The sequence below is a fragment of the Sycon ciliatum genome, chromosome 1 (genome assembly GCF_964019385.1).
Source record: "Sycon ciliatum chromosome 1, ocSycCili1.1, whole genome shotgun sequence".
NCBI lineage: Eukaryota > Metazoa > Porifera > Calcarea > Leucosolenida > Sycettidae > Sycon > Sycon ciliatum.
This window is the reverse complement of record NC_088643.1, coordinates 48,432,839-48,450,038: the sequence shown is the minus strand read 5'-3', so window position 1 is coordinate 48,450,038 and position 17,200 is coordinate 48,432,839. Positions and strand designations below refer to the sequence as shown.

The following is a 17,200-nucleotide window of genomic DNA, read 5'->3' as shown; positions in this document are numbered from 1 at the left end:
GCCTATGCGAGCGATAATTATGTGGGCCGGCATCAAGATGGCCTTAGCGTGGATGCGTACACGTTACACCCTGGGCTTGATGCGAGGCTAAGTGATGCATTCTTAACTGTTTACGGCAATTCACATTTAATTGCGCGGAACTAAAACAAGCAGTATGGGGCCAAGTTGCCCACAGCCATAAGCGAGCACCGGGATGCTTTAACACCCAGACGGGCACCGGGTTGCGCGTAACAATACTAAGGAGAGCACCGGGATGCATATGTGAGCGGGTTGCGTTGTAAGGGGCACCGGGATGCCTATAATTGTTAGTCAAGCGGGCACCGGGATGCCCATATGAATTAAGCGGTAAGCGAGCACCGGGATGCTTATCACACCTGGACGGACACCGGGTTACACGTAATAATAAGTCCGGCACCGGGATGCCCAAGAGGATGGGCAGGCAGCGAAAGGGATACCTAAAATGCCCATATTTAGTATAGCTGGCACCAAGATGCTCTAAATACGCAAACTGGCGACGGACGCTGATGATTGTGAGGCGAGCACCGGGATGCTCAAATGCGTCCAAACCGGCGCATTAATACCGGGATGCTTCGGTAAATAAATACGTATTGCAAGCAGCCAGTTAGTTTGCCTTCAAAGTCATTGTAGCTGGGCACAGCGATGCGATGGTCTGTCATGTTTTGCTCTTCGTACTGGCTTAACTGCTTGCTTATTTTATTATCCACTGCGTTTGGTGCTGCTGCCGTGTCCCCACATTGCAGATGGGTGGGTTCGATATCATTCACCTCCAGCCACCACCAGGAGGGAGATACTCGACGCTCAAGCCAGCAGGCTCCTGGCCCAATCGGTGGCGCCCCGGACACGCCAGACCTACAGCCCTGGAGTCAGGTCCTACATTCAGTTTGCGCAGCAGCTCCGCTTCAGCCATCTGGCACCGACGGTCAATGATATAGTTCTCTTCATGACGTCACTGTCCGCGTCACTGTCTGGGAAGACAATCAGGGTATACCTAGCAGCCGTCCGCCACCACTTTGTATTGAATGATGGTCCGGTGGATCTGCTCAGAGCACCCAGGATACTGGCCTTGCTGAAGGGCATCGACCGTGACAAGCTGACGTCCAGGCCAATGCCTGTGCCTCCGTCATCCAGACGTGCGGTGACACCCAACGACCTCAAGGCTATCCGCGAATTCCTGGAGTTCTCGCATTATGCACCGCAAGACAAGGCCATGCTCTGGGCAGCAGTACTCACAGCTTTCCACGGGCTCATGCGTGTGAGCGAGTACACGGCGCCATCACCAACAACGGTGGATGCTCACAGGACTCTTCAGAGGAGCCATGTCGCCCTCTCAGAGGAGAAGGTCACGATCACCCTAGGGGTAACGAAGACGGCACAGTCGGGCGCTGGGGGCACAGTGTTACTGCATGCAAGCAGGTATCCCGCAACCTGCCCTGTGCGTTCAGTCGCTGCCTACATAAGTGCCAGGGAGTGGGCGGATACAGGTGCCCCATTCTTCGCCTTCCGCGAGGGGCGCTACCTAACCCCGGGCGACGTGAACGCCATTCTCAAGAGGGCTCTCGGCCCAGGCGTTTCAAGCCATTCTCTGCGGATCGGTGGTGCTACGGCCATGGCCGAACGACAGGCCCCGGAGTGGCAAATTCAAGCGGCAGGGCGCTGGTCAAGCTCTGCGTACAAGGCGTACGTCCGTGTCCCGTCGGGCATGCCAGCTTATCAGCAGACAGAGCTAGCGTAGAGAGCAGTTCGAAGCTTCACGGGGTTCATGTTCCTAAGTTGCATTCAAGTCACGGCCCTGCGTCCGCGGCCACCCACTCCCTTTCTTGGAGGCATGTGGGGTTGGCGGTCAATCGCCTGCCCGCAGCTTCGGGCAAACACATGACACCGGGTTGTCATCGCAAAATGCCCCCAGAGGTGGCCGGGCACCGGGTTGCCCAGGGTGACCGCGGCCCACGACTTCAAAATGTTTCTCACCTTATCACTATTCCCTTGTTCCCTGATCATTGCCTTGGAACAGTATCACTTTGCTCTCAGATGTTTCAAAATTTGATTCGAATGATTAATAAATTTCGGGCACATGAAACCCCTCCAAAAAATACCAACCGTGATCCGTTGTTGTGTGGAGTGAATGTTGAAATGGAGGTTTGCACATTGCAAACCGTAGTTAACATTCACGAAACCAACAAGCCAAAGGCGCCATGGCAACCAGTAAACGAACCCGCAAAAATAACAATAATTAGAATAAGAAACAGAAAAAAAATCAAGTTAGTGTGACAACAAATGCAAGGTTCCCTTTCCGGTGAAAGTGCTGCAACTGAGTGTGTCATTGCTGACCAACAATTTGTTTTCCCCACCCTCCACTCCCACTGTACAAGTATTACTGGTACACATGGAGGCATGTGGGGTTGGCGGTCAATCGCCTGCCCGCAGCTTCGGGCAAACACATGACACCGGGTTGTCATCGCAAAATGCCCCCAGAGGTGGCCGGGCACCGGGTTGCCCAGGGTGACCGCGGCCCACGACTTCAAAATGTTTCTCACCTTATCACTATTCCCTTGTTCCCTGATCATTGCCTTGGAACAGTATCACTTTGCTCTCAGATGTTTCAAAATTTGATTCGAATGATTAATAAATTTCGGGCACATGAAACCCCTCCAAAAAATACCAACCGTGATCCGTTGTTGTGTGGAGTGAATGTTGAAGTATAATTATCATGCAAAACTGACTTGGAAACTTGCGAACACATAGTGGGGTCGCATTAACAGTGACGTCTCCTTTGCACTGGCGTTGCGGCACGTGTATAATGATTGGTAAAATATTACGGAGAGTTGGCCCAGTGCCCACAAACATGGGAGACTCGGATTGGCATACATTCCACATTGTACATGTATGTTGTAGAATACGATCTCTATTTCGTTCCCTAATCGCAGCTCTAGTCTGAAAAAAAACGTTTCTTCAAGTGTCCATACATTGTATTATGCATATGCGGAGCAGCTCCCATCTCTGTGCTGCGCTGATGAGTCCAAAAAGGACGAAACGGTTCTGTCCGCAGATTGGCAGATTGAATATGCTCCAATCTTGTTAGAATCGAGGGGCACAAGGGTGGTGAGACCTAGTGCACTCGGTTGATCCTACAGTGTAAGTGTCGGATTGATCATAGTGTGATCTAATCATGTACATGTAGTAAAATACAGTTCGCACCTACGCGTTACCACTAGTCACTGGCTACACAATTGTCTTGAGAACCACAACCAGCTTAGGACAGTGGATGCCCCTACATCATGAAAGCTTGGCAATACGTACATGTACATACTGGTAAGTTCCCAATCTCCAAATAGCTGTTTCAACCTGGTTTGGTGTCATCAGCGGAGCACAGAGCATCGTACACTTGTAAGTTTTGTAGGCATCGCTTTCCTCTACTTACACATCACTAATGTAGTGTGTAACAGTTACATCCATGCTTCAAGAGGATGCTGCTTCTAATGTCATGAACGCTAACATGTAGTTGGCTCAGAATGGATATCAAAACTACATTGTGTATAATGTAACAGTATTAGCTAGGGGGAATTCCCAGAATAGGGCTTGTCGGATCATGCAGTCACCGACACATACCAAGGACTTAAAGGGGAAGTTAAGGCAAAAATTAAAATTTCACCAGTTGTAGTCTTCGGGGTGCTGAGTCGAATGGTCGTGGTCCGAGGAAGCTGAGACGCTCCCTTCCTACTTGAATCCCAATCGAACTCGCGCACTTCCACCGAAACTGGGTGACTGCGCCCTACGAGATGGGGATTTGTATGCAAAATGTCACTAAAAGCGCCATTTCGTTCTTATAAAAGCACGAATGACCGCGATTGGCCCATATGTTGTAGTCTTTTGGACGCTGAGTCGACTGGTTTTGGTCCGAAAAGGCTGCGATGCAGCGTTCGCCCCTAATTCCCAATCGAACATGGTTGAACAAGCGGTCACGTGCTCCTGCGTACACCGGTCACCTGGTCACCGTGCCTGCAGGGTACAACTTACAGCCTGTTTTGACCTTTTTTGGGTGCAGTCCTGTCACTCGAGTTGAACCTTGGTGTGAAAGTTGTCGCCTGCTGGCGTGGTGACCAGGTGATTTTGGCACCCAGGAGCACGTGACCGCTTCTTCAACCATGTTCGATTGGGAATAAAGGAGGAACGCTGCATCGCAGCCTTTTCGGACCAAAACCAGTCGACTCAGCGTCCAAAGGACTACAACATATGGGCCAATCGCGGTCATCCGTGCTTTTATAAGAACGAAATGGCGCTTTTAGTGACATTTTGCATACAAATCCCCATCTAGTAGGGCGCAGTCACCCAGTTTCGGTGGAAGTGCGCGAGTTCGATTGGGATTCAAGTAGGAAGGGAGCGTCTCAGCTTTCTCGGACCAAGACCATTCGACTCAGCACCCCGAAGACTACAACTGGTGAAATTTTAATTTTTGCCTTAACTTCCCCTTTAACATCGTGGCTAGTCAACTGTAGATCAAGCACATAACAATTAAAAATGGTCAGAAAGTGTTTCCGTTGATACTGATCAAGATCACAAATCACAACTGGAGCACAAATGGTTGGCCCATTATTCCAGAAGCGTAAACATGTTTAGAAGAGGTTGGGGCGAGGTCCTATTGCCGAATGGAAAGTTTGATGGACTTCTCGTGTGCTCTTGATGGCAGTCGTGAGTCAGTCAAGTGAGAATTCAAGTCGGCAGGAATAGCGCAAGCTCCCAAGTAGGGAGCAACACACAATTCGTAAACATGTTTGTTATAATAACATATTGGTACATTGAAAGGCCTTTTTTGTGCAGTGGAAGCAAAATAATGAGTAGGAAATAGGGCTTGGACCAAACGAATAGAATGACAGTACATGTACAACTGTGCTATAATACTTCGATTGCAGTTCGCACTGTATATCACTGTGTGAGTGCTGGTTCCTAGAGCAAAACAAACGTAGTTGTGACTGATTGTGTATGTTCTTCTCCTGATCAGAAAGCTATGCAGATGGAACTATGGCGGTACTGTGCTGGAGTGGAAGAGTCGGACAGACTGCACTCTGCTCTCTCATTGCCTGCTGCTTTGTAAAGACTAACTACATGTACACAGTACACAGTTGTTTCTGTTGTTCTTATCGCAGTTTCTGTGGTCCTGATGATCCGAACCTGTCGACGTAGGGTACAGCCTGGAGGGACAACACAGAAGTTTGCAGTCACTAGATTGTTGGAACCGTGCGATTTCTCCGATTGTCTATGGCTTGTTTTCTACATCATGAAGTCACATGAAGTCACATGGAGACACACACCGCACTCTTTGTACATGTACGTATACAATGTAAAAATTGATAGTGCTGCAGCCTGCAATGATAGTGCATGGTCCATGTACAATACATTGTACTTGAATGTTTTCACAGCATTAGTCTGAGCAATGCGGTAGGTACTAGTACACTGAAGTGGATTTCCCTGTTCCACTCCAGCGGGTATGAAATTGATGGCTTCCCCATCCCGCATGCAAGACAATCATAGTCCCAATCCACTACATACATGTACGTATTGTCAAGCCAATCTTTTCTTGCTCGCCCTTGAGGATCCCAGGGGGCGGTGACACGGGCATCCTCCAGCCTTCTTCAGAGACTTACTGCAGTTTGGGACATGCTTTAAAGGGGAAGTATACCCTAAAATCAAATTTTCACCAGTTGTAGTCTTCGGGGTGCTGAGTCGAATGGTCTTGGTCCGAGAAAGCTGAGACGCTCCCTTCCTACTTGAATCCCAATCGAACTCGCGCACTTCCACCGAAACTGGGTGACTGCGCCCTACTAGATGGGGATTTGTATGCAAAATGTCACTAAAAGCGCCATTTCGTTCTTATAAAAGCACGGATGACCGCGATTGGCCCATGTGTTGTAGTCTTTTGGACGCTGAGTCGACTGGTTTTGGTCCGAAAAGGCTGCGATGCAGCGTTTCTCCTTTATTCCCAATCGAACATGGTTGAACAAGCGGTCACGTGCTCCTGCGTACACCAGTCACCTGGTCACCGTGCCTGCAGGGTACAACTTACTAGCCTGTTTGACCTTTTTTGGGTGCAGTCCTGTCACTCGAGTTGAACCTTGGTGTGAAAGTTGTCGCCTGCTGGCGCCGTGACCAGGTGATTTGGGCAACCAGGACCACGTGACCGCTTCTTCAACCATGTTCGATTGGGAATAAAGGAGGAACGCTGCATCGCAGCCTTTTCGGACCAAAACCAGTCGACTCAGCGTCCAAAAGACTACAACATATGGGCCAATCGCGGTCATCCGTGCTTTTATAAGAACGAAATGGCGCTTTTAGTGACATTTTGCATACAAATCCCCATCTAGTAGGGCGCAGTCACCCAGTTTCGGTGGAAGTGCGCGAGTTCGATTGGGATTCAAGTAGGAAGGGAGCGTCGCAGCTTCCTCGGACCAAGACCATTCGACTCAGCACCCCGAAGACTACAACTGGTGAAAATTTGATTTTAGGGTATACTTCCCCTTTAAACGGTACGATGTATATACTAGTGATGTACCAGTTTTAATATGTTATGCCCTAATCAACATGCAGAGACCGCGCTGTCACTGAGAATGTGTTCTATCCCTGCTATACCTGTTGCTGCCAAAGACGTGTTTTTGACTTGAGTCCGACTAGCGACAATTCATCCCGCTGATCTTCCCTAAGTTAGTAAGACATTGAAAAGAGACAGCAACATTACACTCGAATCAGTCAATGGAGATACGCTGTGTGTGTGTGCGTGTGTGCGCGTGTGTGTTTGTGTGAGTGTGTGCTTTGAGGCACACACGACCGCGTCCAATCGGCATCCATACCGATCTCTAGAGCCGAATGCCCATACATGTAGTGGAGTGTAGTGGAGTGTAGTGGAGTGTAGTGGAGTGTAGTGGAGTGTAGTGGAGTGTAGTGGAGTGTAGTGGAGTGTAGTGGAGTGTAGTGGAGTGTAGTGGAGTGTAGTGGAGTGTAGTGGAGTGAAGTGGAGTGTAGTGGAGTGTAGTGGAGTGTAGTGGAGTGTAGTGGAGTGTAGTGGAGTGTAGTGGAGTGTAGTGGAGTGTAGTGGAGTGTAGTGGAGTGTAGTGGAGTGTAGTGGAGTGTAGTGGAGTGTAGTGGAGTGTAGTGGAGTGTAGTGGAGTGTAGTGGAGTGTAGTGGAGTGTAGTGGAGTGTAGTGGAGTGTAGTGGAGTGTAGTGGAGTGTAGTGGAGTGTAGTGGAGTGTAGTGGAGTGTAGTGGAGTGTAGTGGAGTGTAGTGGAGTGTAGTGGAGTGTAGTGGAGTGTAGTGGAGTGTAGTGGAGTGTAGTGGAGTGTAGTGGAGTGTAGTGGAGTGTAGTGGAGTGTAGTGGAGTGTAGTGGAGTGTAGTGGAGTGTAGTGGAGTGTAGTGGAGTGTAGTGGAGTGTAGTGGAGTGTAGTGGAGTGTAGTGGAGTGTAGTGGAGTGTAGTGGAGTGTAGTGGAGTGTAGTGGAGTGTAGTGGAGTGTAGTGGAGTGTAGTGGAGTGTAGTGGAGTGTAGTGGAGTGTAGTGGAGTGTAGTGGAGTGTAGTGGAGTGTAGTGGAGTGTAGTGGAGTGTAGTGGAGTGTAGTGGAGTGTAGTGGAGTGTAGTGGAGTGTAGTGGAGTGTAGTGGAGTGTAGTGGAGTGTAGTGGAGTGTAGTGGAGTGTAGTGGAGTGTAGTGGAGTGTAGTGGAGTGTAGTGGAGTGTAGTGGAGTGTAGTGGAGTGTAGTGGAGTGTAGTGGAGTGTAGTGGAGTGTAGTGGAGTGTAGTGGAGTGTAGTGGAGTGTAGTGGAGTGTAGTGGAGTGTAGTGGAGTGTAGTGGAGTGTAGTGGAGTGTAGTGGAGTGTAGTGGAGTGTAGTGGAGTGTAGTGGAGTGTAGTGGAGTGTAGTGGAGTGTAGTGGAGTGTAGTGGAGTGTAGTGGAGTGTAGTGGAGTGTAGTGGAGTGTAGTGGAGTGTAGTGGAGTGTAGTGGAGTGTAGTGGAGTGTAGTGGAGTGTAGTGGAGTGTAGTGGAGTGTAGTGGAGTGTAGTGGAGTGTAGTGGAGTGTAGTGGAGTGTAGTGGAGTGTAGTGGAGTGTAGTGGAGTGTAGTGGAGTGTAGTGGAGTGTAGTGGAGTGTAGTGGAGTGTAGTGGAGTGTAGTGGAGTGTAGTGGAGTGTAGTGGAGTGTAGTGGAGTGTAGTGGAGTGTAGTGGAGTGTAGTGGAGTGTAGTGGAGTGTAGTGGAGTGTAGTGGAGTGTAGTGGAGTGTAGTGGAGTGTAGTGGAGTGTAGTGGAGTGTAGTGGAGTGTAGTGGAGTGTAGTGGAGTGTAGTGGAGTGTAGTGGAGTGTAGTGGAGTGTAGTGGAGTGTAGTGGAGTGTAGTGGAGTGTAGTGGAGTGTAGTGGAGTGTAGTGGAGTGTAGTGGAGTGTAGTGGAGTGTAGTGGAGTGTAGTGGAGTGTAGTGGAGTGTAGTGGAGTGTAGTGGAGTGTAGTGGAGTGTAGTGGAGTGTAGTGGAGTGTAGTGGAGTGTAGTGGAGTGTAGTGGAGTGTAGTGGAGTGTAGTGGAGTGTAGTGGAGTGTAGTGGAGTGTAGTGGAGTGTAGTGGAGTGTAGTGGAGTGTAGTGGAGTGTAGTGGAGTGTAGTGGAGTGTAGTGGAGTGTAGTGGAGTGTAGTGGAGTGTAGTGGAGTGTAGTGGAGTGTAGTGGAGTGTAGTGGAGTGTAGTGGAGTGTAGTGGAGTGTAGTGGAGTGTAGTGGAGTGTAGTGGAGTGTAGTGGAGTGTAGTGGAGTGTAGTGGAGTGTAGTGGAGTGTAGTGGAGTGTAGTGGAGTGTAGTGGAGTGTAGTGGAGTGTAGTGGAGTGTAGTGGAGTGTAGTGGAGTGTAGTGGAGTGTAGTGGAGTGTAGTGGAGTGTAGTGGAGTGTAGTGGAGTGTAGTGGAGTGTAGTGGAGTGTAGTGGAGTGTAGTGGAGTGTAGTGGAGTGTAGTGGAGTGTAGTGGAGTGTAGTGGAGTGTAGTGGAGTGTAGTGGAGTGTAGTGGAGTGTAGTGGAGTGTAGTGGAGTGTAGTGGAGTGTAGTGGAGTGTAGTGGAGTGTAGTGGAGTGTAGTGGAGTGTAGTGGAGTGTAGTGGAGTGTAGTGGAGTGTAGTGGAGTGTAGTGGAGTGTAGTGGAGTGTAGTGGAGTGTAGTGGAGTGTAGTGGAGTGTAGTGGAGTGTAGTGGAGTGTAGTGGAGTGTAGTGGAGTGTAGTGGAGTGTAGTGGAGTGTAGTGGAGTGTAGTGGAGTGTAGTGGAGTGTAGTGGAGTGTAGTGGAGTGTAGTGGAGTGTAGTGGAGTGTAGTGGAGTGTAGTGGAGTGTAGTGGAGTGTAGTGGAGTGTAGTGGAGTGTAGTGGAGTGTAGTGGAGTGTAGTGGAGTGTAGTGGAGTGTAGTGGAGTGTAGTGGAGTGTAGTGGAGTGTAGTGGAGTGTAGTGGAGTGTAGTGGAGTGTAGTGGAGTGTAGTGGAGTGTAGTGGAGTGTAGTGGAGTGTAGTGGAGTGTAGTGGAGTGTAGTGGAGTGTAGTGGAGTGTAGTGGAGTGTAGTGGAGTGTAGTGGAGTGTAGTGGAGTGTAGTGGAGTGTAGTGGAGTGTAGTGGAGTGTAGTGGAGTGTAGTGGAGTGTAGTGGAGTGTAGTGGAGTGTAGTGGAGTGTAGTGGAGTGTAGTGGAGTGTAGTGGAGTGTAGTGGAGTGTAGTGGAGTGTAGTGGAGTGTAGTGGAGTGTAGTGGAGTGTAGTGGAGTGTAGTGGAGTGTAGTGGAGTGTAGTGGAGTGTAGTGGAGTGTAGTGGAGTGTAGTGGAGTGTAGTGGAGTGTAGTGGAGTGTAGTGGAGTGTAGTGGAGTGTAGTGGAGTGTAGTGGAGTGTAGTGGAGTGTAGTGGAGTGTAGTGGAGTGTAGTGGAGTGTAGTGGAGTGTAGTGGAGTGTAGTGGAGTGTAGTGGAGTGTAGTGGAGTGTAGTGGAGTGTAGTGGAGTGTAGTGGAGTGTAGTGGAGTGTAGTGGAGTGTAGTGGAGTGTAGTGGAGTGTAGTGGAGTGTAGTGGAGTGTAGTGGAGTGTAGTGGAGTGTAGTGGAGTGTAGTGGAGTGTAGTGGAGTGTAGTGGAGTGTAGTGGAGTGTAGTGGAGTGTAGTGGAGTGTAGTGGAGTGTAGTGGAGTGTAGTGGAGTGTAGTGGAGTGTAGTGGAGTGTAGTGGAGTGTAGTGGAGTGTAGTGGAGTGTAGTGGAGTGTAGTGGAGTGTAGTGGAGTGTAGTGGAGTGTAGTGGAGTGTAGTGGAGTGTAGTGGAGTGTAGTGGAGTGTAGTGGAGTGTAGTGGAGTGTAGTGGAGTGTAGTGGAGTGTAGTGGAGTGTAGTGGAGTGTAGTGGAGTGTAGTGGAGTGTAGTGGAGTGTAGTGGAGTGTAGTGGAGTGTAGTGGAGTGTAGTGGAGTGTAGTGGAGTGTAGTGGAGTGTAGTGGAGTGTAGTGGAGTGTAGTGGAGTGTAGTGGAGTGTAGTGGAGTGTAGTGGAGTGTAGTGGAGTGTAGTGGAGTGTAGTGGAGTGTAGTGGAGTGTAGTGGAGTGTAGTGGAGTGTAGTGGAGTGTAGTGGAGTGTAGTGGAGTGTAGTGGAGTGTAGTGGAGTGTAGTGGAGTGTAGTGGAGTGTAGTGGAGTGTAGTGGAGTGTAGTGGAGTGTAGTGGAGTGTAGTGGAGTGTAGTGGAGTGTAGTGGAGTGTAGTGGAGTGTAGTGGAGTGTAGTGGAGTGTAGTGGAGTGTAGTGGAGTGTAGTGGAGTGTAGTGGAGTGTAGTGGAGTGTAGTGGAGTGTAGTGGAGTGTAGTGGAGTGTAGTGGAGTGTAGTGGAGTGTAGTGGAGTGTAGTGGAGTGTAGTGGAGTGTAGTGGAGTGTAGTGGAGTGTAGTGGAGTGTAGTGGAGTGTAGTGGAGTGTAGTGGAGTGTAGTGGAGTGTAGTGGAGTGTAGTGGAGTGTAGTGGAGTGTAGTGGAGTGTAGTGGAGTGTAGTGGAGTGTAGTGGAGTGTAGTGGAGTGTAGTGGAGTGTAGTGGAGTGTAGTGGAGTGTAGTGGAGTGTAGTGGAGTGTAGTGGAGTGTAGTGGAGTGTAGTGGAGTGTAGTGGAGTGTAGTGGAGTGTAGTGGAGTGTAGTGGAGTGTAGTGGAGTGTAGTGGAGTGTAGTGGAGTGTAGTGGAGTGTAGTGGAGTGTAGTGGAGTGTAGTGGAGTGTAGTGGAGTGTAGTGGAGTGTAGTGGAGTGTAGTGGAGTGTAGTGGAGTGTAGTGGAGTGTAGTGGAGTGTAGTGGAGTGTAGTGGAGTGTAGTGGAGTGTAGTGGAGTGTAGTGGAGTGTAGTGGAGTGTAGTGGAGTGTAGTGGAGTGTAGTGGAGTGTAGTGGAGTGTAGTGGAGTGTAGTGGAGTGTAGTGGAGTGTAGTGGAGTGTAGTGGAGTGTAGTGGAGTGTAGTGGAGTGTAGTGGAGTGTAGTGGAGTGTAGTGGAGTGTAGTGGAGTGTAGTGGAGTGTAGTGGAGTGTAGTGGAGTGTAGTGGAGTGTAGTGGAGTGTAGTGGAGTGTAGTGGAGTGTAGTGGAGTGTAGTGGAGTGTAGTGGAGTGTAGTGGAGTGTAGTGGAGTGTAGTGGAGTGTAGTGGAGTGTAGTGGAGTGTAGTGGAGTGTAGTGGAGTGTAGTGGAGTGTAGTGGAGTGTAGTGGAGTGTAGTGGAGTGTAGTGGAGTGTAGTGGAGTGTAGTGGAGTGTAGTGGAGTGTAGTGGAGTGTAGTGGAGTGTAGTGGAGTGTAGTGGAGTGTAGTGGAGTGTAGTGGAGTGTAGTGGAGTGTAGTGGAGTGTAGTGGAGTGTAGTGGAGTGTAGTGGAGTGTAGTGGAGTGTAGTGGAGTGTAGTGGAGTGTAGTGGAGTGTAGTGGAGTGTAGTGGAGTGTAGTGGAGTGTAGTGGAGTGTAGTGGAGTGTAGTGGAGTGTAGTGGAGTGTAGTGGAGTGTAGTGGAGTGTAGTGGAGTGTAGTGGAGTGTAGTGGAGTGTAGTGGAGTGTAGTGGAGTGTAGTGGAGTGTAGTGGAGTGTAGTGGAGTGTAGTGGAGTGTAGTGGAGTGTAGTGGAGTGTAGTGGAGTGTAGTGGAGTGTAGTGGAGTGTAGTGGAGTGTAGTGGAGTGTAGTGGAGTGTAGTGGAGTGTAGTGGAGTGTAGTGGAGTGTAGTGGAGTGTAGTGGAGTGTAGTGGAGTGTAGTGGAGTGTAGTGGAGTGTAGTGGAGTGTAGTGGAGTGTAGTGGAGTGTAGTGGAGTGTAGTGGAGTGTAGTGGAGTGTAGTGGAGTGTAGTGGAGTGTAGTGGAGTGTAGTGGAGTGTAGTGGAGTGTAGTGGAGTGTAGTGGAGTGTAGTGGAGTGTAGTGGAGTGTAGTGGAGTGTAGTGGAGTGTAGTGGAGTGTAGTGGAGTGTAGTGGAGTGTAGTGGAGTGTAGTGGAGTGTAGTGGAGTGTAGTGGAGTGTAGTGGAGTGTAGTGGAGTGTAGTGGAGTGTAGTGGAGTGTAGTGGAGTGTAGTGGAGTGTAGTGGAGTGTAGTGGAGTGTAGTGGAGTGTAGTGGAGTGTAGTGGAGTGTAGTGGAGTGTAGTGGAGTGTAGTGGAGTGTAGTGGAGTGTAGTGGAGTGTAGTGGAGTGTAGTGGAGTGTAGTGGAGTGTAGTGGAGTGTAGTGGAGTGTAGTGGAGTGTAGTGGAGTGTAGTGGAGTGTAGTGGAGTGTAGTGGAGTGTAGTGGAGTGTAGTGGAGTGTAGTGGAGTGTAGTGGAGTGTAGTGGAGTGTAGTGGAGTGTAGTGGAGTGTAGTGGAGTGTAGTGGAGTGTAGTGGAGTGTAGTGGAGTGTAGTGGAGTGTAGTGGAGTGTAGTGGAGTGTAGTGGAGTGTAGTGGAGTGTAGTGGAGTGTAGTGGAGTGTAGTGGAGTGTAGTGGAGTGTAGTGGAGTGTAGTGGAGTGTAGTGGAGTGTAGTGGAGTGTAGTGGAGTGTAGTAGCAGAAGTAGCAGAAGTACATGTAGTCACTAATCCGTCAATTTTTTTAATCTCAAATTCCATTCATAATAATCCCCATAAATGAGAAATTCTATAATAGCAATCAATAGGATTTTTTGTATCCAAAACTTATCACTGTTCATCACTGTTCATACAAATTCGGTCATCAATATTCCTTGTCATACTTCCCTCATTATTTCTCACCCTCTATCATGCCTGCAGGTTTCACACTCTCCTGCACTGTTTCGTTCCTTTCTTCGTCGGTCTGTGAGGGCTGGGGCAGTTCACCTGTCTAAGCAAGATAGCGACATTGCATGTTCACTCTGGAGCAATAACGATATCTACCGGTAACCAACCAACCCGCCTGGTGGCTAACAGAGCTTACTTCTCCAGAGCATGTCCCTATCGACCAGGCATTTCTTGTGGTAGCATGCAGTTTACTCTCAAACCACCAGTTCGGTTTCCGCCGAGGGTTAGGGCCTGCTGACCTCCTGACAGGACTGCACCACTAGTGTAGCAAGATAGCAGCTGCTGGCGATGCTGTATGCATTGTTGCCGTTGACATTGCGGGCGCCTTCGACAAAGTCTCCCACGCAGGTGTCCTTCACAAGGCTTACGGAGTATCCGGGAACCTCCTCAAGTGGCTCCACAGCTACTTGGCGGATAGACGAATCCAGGCCGTTTTGAGTGGCCAAATCTCCCCTGAATTCCGAATCAGCTCAGGTATGCCGCGAGGGAGCATATTGGCCCCAACTCTGTTCCTCCTATGTCAATGATATGGAGGACCACCTCCCAGCTACAACCCAGCTCGCCATATATGCAGATGACACTACGTTATATCAGTGCATCCCGTCCCTGACAGCTCTCCCAGTTGACCTAGCGCAGCTCCAGACTGCTGTGGATGCCCTAGCTGAATGGGGCCAGAGCTGGAAGATCACATTCGAGCCGACAAAGTCGCAAGTCTTGACGATTTCGCATCACCGTCAACCCTGGCCGATTCCTCCAGCCACTTTCAATGGGGTGGCCATAGAGGAAATGGAGGGGCTGAAGTTGCTTGGAGTGCTCTTCGATCGGAGCCTCTCCTTTCGCTCCCACATTCGACAGGTTGCAGTCCGTGGTCACCAACGTCTTGGCTTCATGAGGAAGGCTCTGCCAATTCTCGACAACAAGGCCAAGTATGCCGTGTATCGCGGCTTCGTCCGCCCAGTACGTGAGTACTGCCCGCTTTCATGGTTGGGTGCGTCCCAGTCCACCCTGAGTAGGCATGGGCGGGTAATGCTAGCATTATGGCTGGCATTATAGTCCCTTTTTTCCAGGTGGCATAATGCTGGTATTATAACACCATTTCGCATGCAAAATTGGCATTACAAGCATCATTGCCGGTCGACAACGGTGTCATGCATGAAGCTGGCTAGGTCCAGTTCCGAAAATAGTGCATCTGAACCCGTCCGGCTTCGTCCGGAGACTTGACGTTGCAAATCAACCTTCTCACTTCTCAGTGGATTCTCAGTGGATTCTCAGTGGATTGTTTCAGACAACATGCTCACTGCTGTATACGTTTTTTCTTCTACGCTTTGGCCTTGATCCAGGACGGCCTTCTGAAATCGACTTTTCCAACTTTCAAACTGGCATTATGGAGTAGTGTGAGCATTATAAGTGGCATTATATCCTCATTATTATGAGCATTGCTTTTAGCATTGTCGCAGCAAATAGCTAGCATTACCCGCCCATGCCTAACCCTGAGCCAGCTGGACCAGGTACAGCACTGAGCCCTAACATCGGCCCAGGGTCATATCTCCCAAGCCTCACTGTTTGGCGTCAAGTTGCAGCACTCACATGCTTGTACAAGCTGCATTGGATTGAGGGCCCCCAATCCTGACCACCGTGGCACCACCGAGGGCAGTTGCTAACCAGCACAGGCGCTCCACTCGCCACCAGCAAGAGGAGCAGCACCGACACTGCCCGCCGGAGCCCGTAGTAGTGATCTCCGATCATTCACCCATGCCACGATCCAAGAATGGAATCGTCTCCCATCTGTCCTGCGACGCAACCTTCCCACGCAGAAGGGAATGCAGGCATTCAAGGAAGGCGCCTACAAGTCTCTCCAAAGTCGAGACTGGCACTCAGCCACAGATGCCCTCTGAACCCCCTCTCCGCTTGCACCCTGGCTTCCCCCTTTTTTTACTCTATCACATGTATGTGTCCACCCGAATTCTTTTCACATGTATCATCTTTCCAATTTTCACCCTCTATACAAATACTCCCCCCCCCCCTGTGCCTACTCCTCCCCACTTTTTGGTGCGCTGAAGTGTCGCTGAAGCCGAGACCTTAGGTCTGCGGAGATGCTCCAGTTTCACCACCACAGTTGCGTCTGCAACCACCTCTATCATTCTGTTCTCGAGGTTCGTGGTTTCTCGTAAAAAAAATGCACATGACAATGGCCGGCTGTATTTCCAATGACTCGCTATATGTCCAAAGTGTATTTTGAAGCCAGCTAACCTTTGGACACCTTGGCTTGATCTAGGAGGCGCATTCCCAGCGTGGCCTCCTCGCCCTAGACTGCTTGTAGGTGGCAGCGACGAGACACCGCTTTGAGGCTGCTGATGATGATGATGGTGCTGTTGCTGCTGTTGCTGCTGCTGCTGCTTCTGGTGTGACTGTCTACTGGTGCGTTGGTTCCCGCTTGTACGATGATTGCCCCTACCCGAGCCAGCAACGGTGGGAGTATTCGTTGACTTTGCTCTTGCTGAGGACCTCGAAGTCACATTACCCTTGCTATTGTTACGCCCGTCGCTGCTCGTGACTATTCTTGGCCTTGCTGCTGGTGCTGCTGGTGCTGCTGCTGCTTTTACATGTACTGTTACTACTGTTGCTGGTGCTGCTGTTGATTTGGGTGCCGGGGATGATGATGAACTATTCTGCTGGCAACCCATGATCGGTATGACTGCTATCATAACTCAATCAGCCGACCATGATGTGCTACGCTTACCTCATGTGCTATAGTCACGAGGGCTATCGATACACAATTGCTATGGATCTAAACTTCCCAGGGCCACCTCCTGTTCTCCGGGATTTCCTCGAGTTTCTGTTCATTCATTGGCACGATTACGCGCGCCTCTTTCTAGCCTGTAGCCAGTGTAGGACAGTCATCCCTCAGAGAAAAGAGCGTAATGCGACGTATCTAATCATCTGCAAAGGATTCACTGCAAAGACGCATTTCATGCACACACGCTTACTGTAGTTATTTAGGGAAGCAAGCCGACGTGTGCATGATGGACAGAAGTGAGACGGACTGAAGGTCCGGAAAACAATTGCAGCTTCTGCCTGTCTTAGACTGGCAACACAGCAGCAGTTGGCGTCCCAACAATGTCATGGTGACAGTGTCTGTTACTTGTTAGTGTATTACTATCACTGTTGTCCATTTCCATGGTGATCGTGTCTAAGCAGTACAGTCAACTCTGCGAATGGCGACCTTTGATCAGCATGAAAAAACGAGCCGTGATTCTCGAGTTGTCGTTATTCTCAAGGTTGAATGCGGTCAAATGGTCACCAGGTGTGAAGATTGTGTGTTATTCACGAGATGTTAGACTCCAGCCAGTCTCCAGGTCGTTATTCCAGAGATTGACTTTTCCTATGCATGCAGTTTAGGGCAATGCACAGAGTTAGACGAATTACCACCAGTGTGTGGAGTAGATCCAGAGCCACGGCCACTGCACCAGCCAGGCCATTTCGACTTGTACAGAATCTGATAGTCCACGCCGTGTACATGTAGGTACATTTGTACTACTAACAATGTAGGCACTAGTATTACTAGTATTAGGCTGACCGATCAGAAGATCAGGCTGCTGTGCTGGATATGACACTACATGTACCATTTTTTGACGCTAATGACCTCCTGATCATTATCATTGCAGTGATGCAGCGCTGGCAGACAACTTGACTACGGAGAGTGCGTCTAGTCTGAACTACATCAGTACATGACACAACATGACTGTATTGAGTCTGTACTTGTAGAACAAATTGGTGCTGAAGCCTTTGAAGAGCCTAGGGCTGGATCCGTGTTCCAGATATCATCGAGTTGTCATGTTGACAGCAGGGAGTCCTCACAGCGGTGGGTGAGAACGAAGAGGCGAATTCCAAAATAGATCTCATGTAGTGTAAGACTGGCAGTTTGTGTGCAGTGAGAC

At 49.7% G+C, this 17,200-nt stretch overlaps 1 protein-coding gene and 1 long non-coding RNA gene across 2 annotated transcripts; one reads left to right on the top strand and one right to left on the bottom strand.

The window, feature by feature from the left end:
* The first annotated feature begins 961 nt into the window (after positions 1-961).
* LOC135805013 (uncharacterized) lies at positions 962-1,753 on the top strand. The gene has a single exon (XM_065319002.1). It carries the CDS (start codon positions 962-964, stop codon positions 1,751-1,753), a length of 792 nt encoding a protein of 263 aa, XP_065175074.1.
* Positions 1,754-4,487: 2,734 nt separating this feature from the next.
* On the bottom strand, positions 4,488-16,314 carry LOC135830381 (uncharacterized). Its single transcript, XR_010556024.1, has 3 exons — positions 15,513-16,314; positions 6,643-6,709; positions 4,488-5,207 (listed from the first exon to the last, which is right to left on the bottom strand). It is a non-coding gene; the product is annotated as an uncharacterized LOC135830381 (long non-coding RNA).
* Positions 16,315-17,200: the final 886 nt, after the last annotated feature.

Coding starts and splice junctions, on each gene's coding strand:
- LOC135805013 (XM_065319002.1), top strand. CDS start 962: ATGACGTCACTGTCCGCGTCACTGTCTGGGAAGACAATCAGGGTATAC.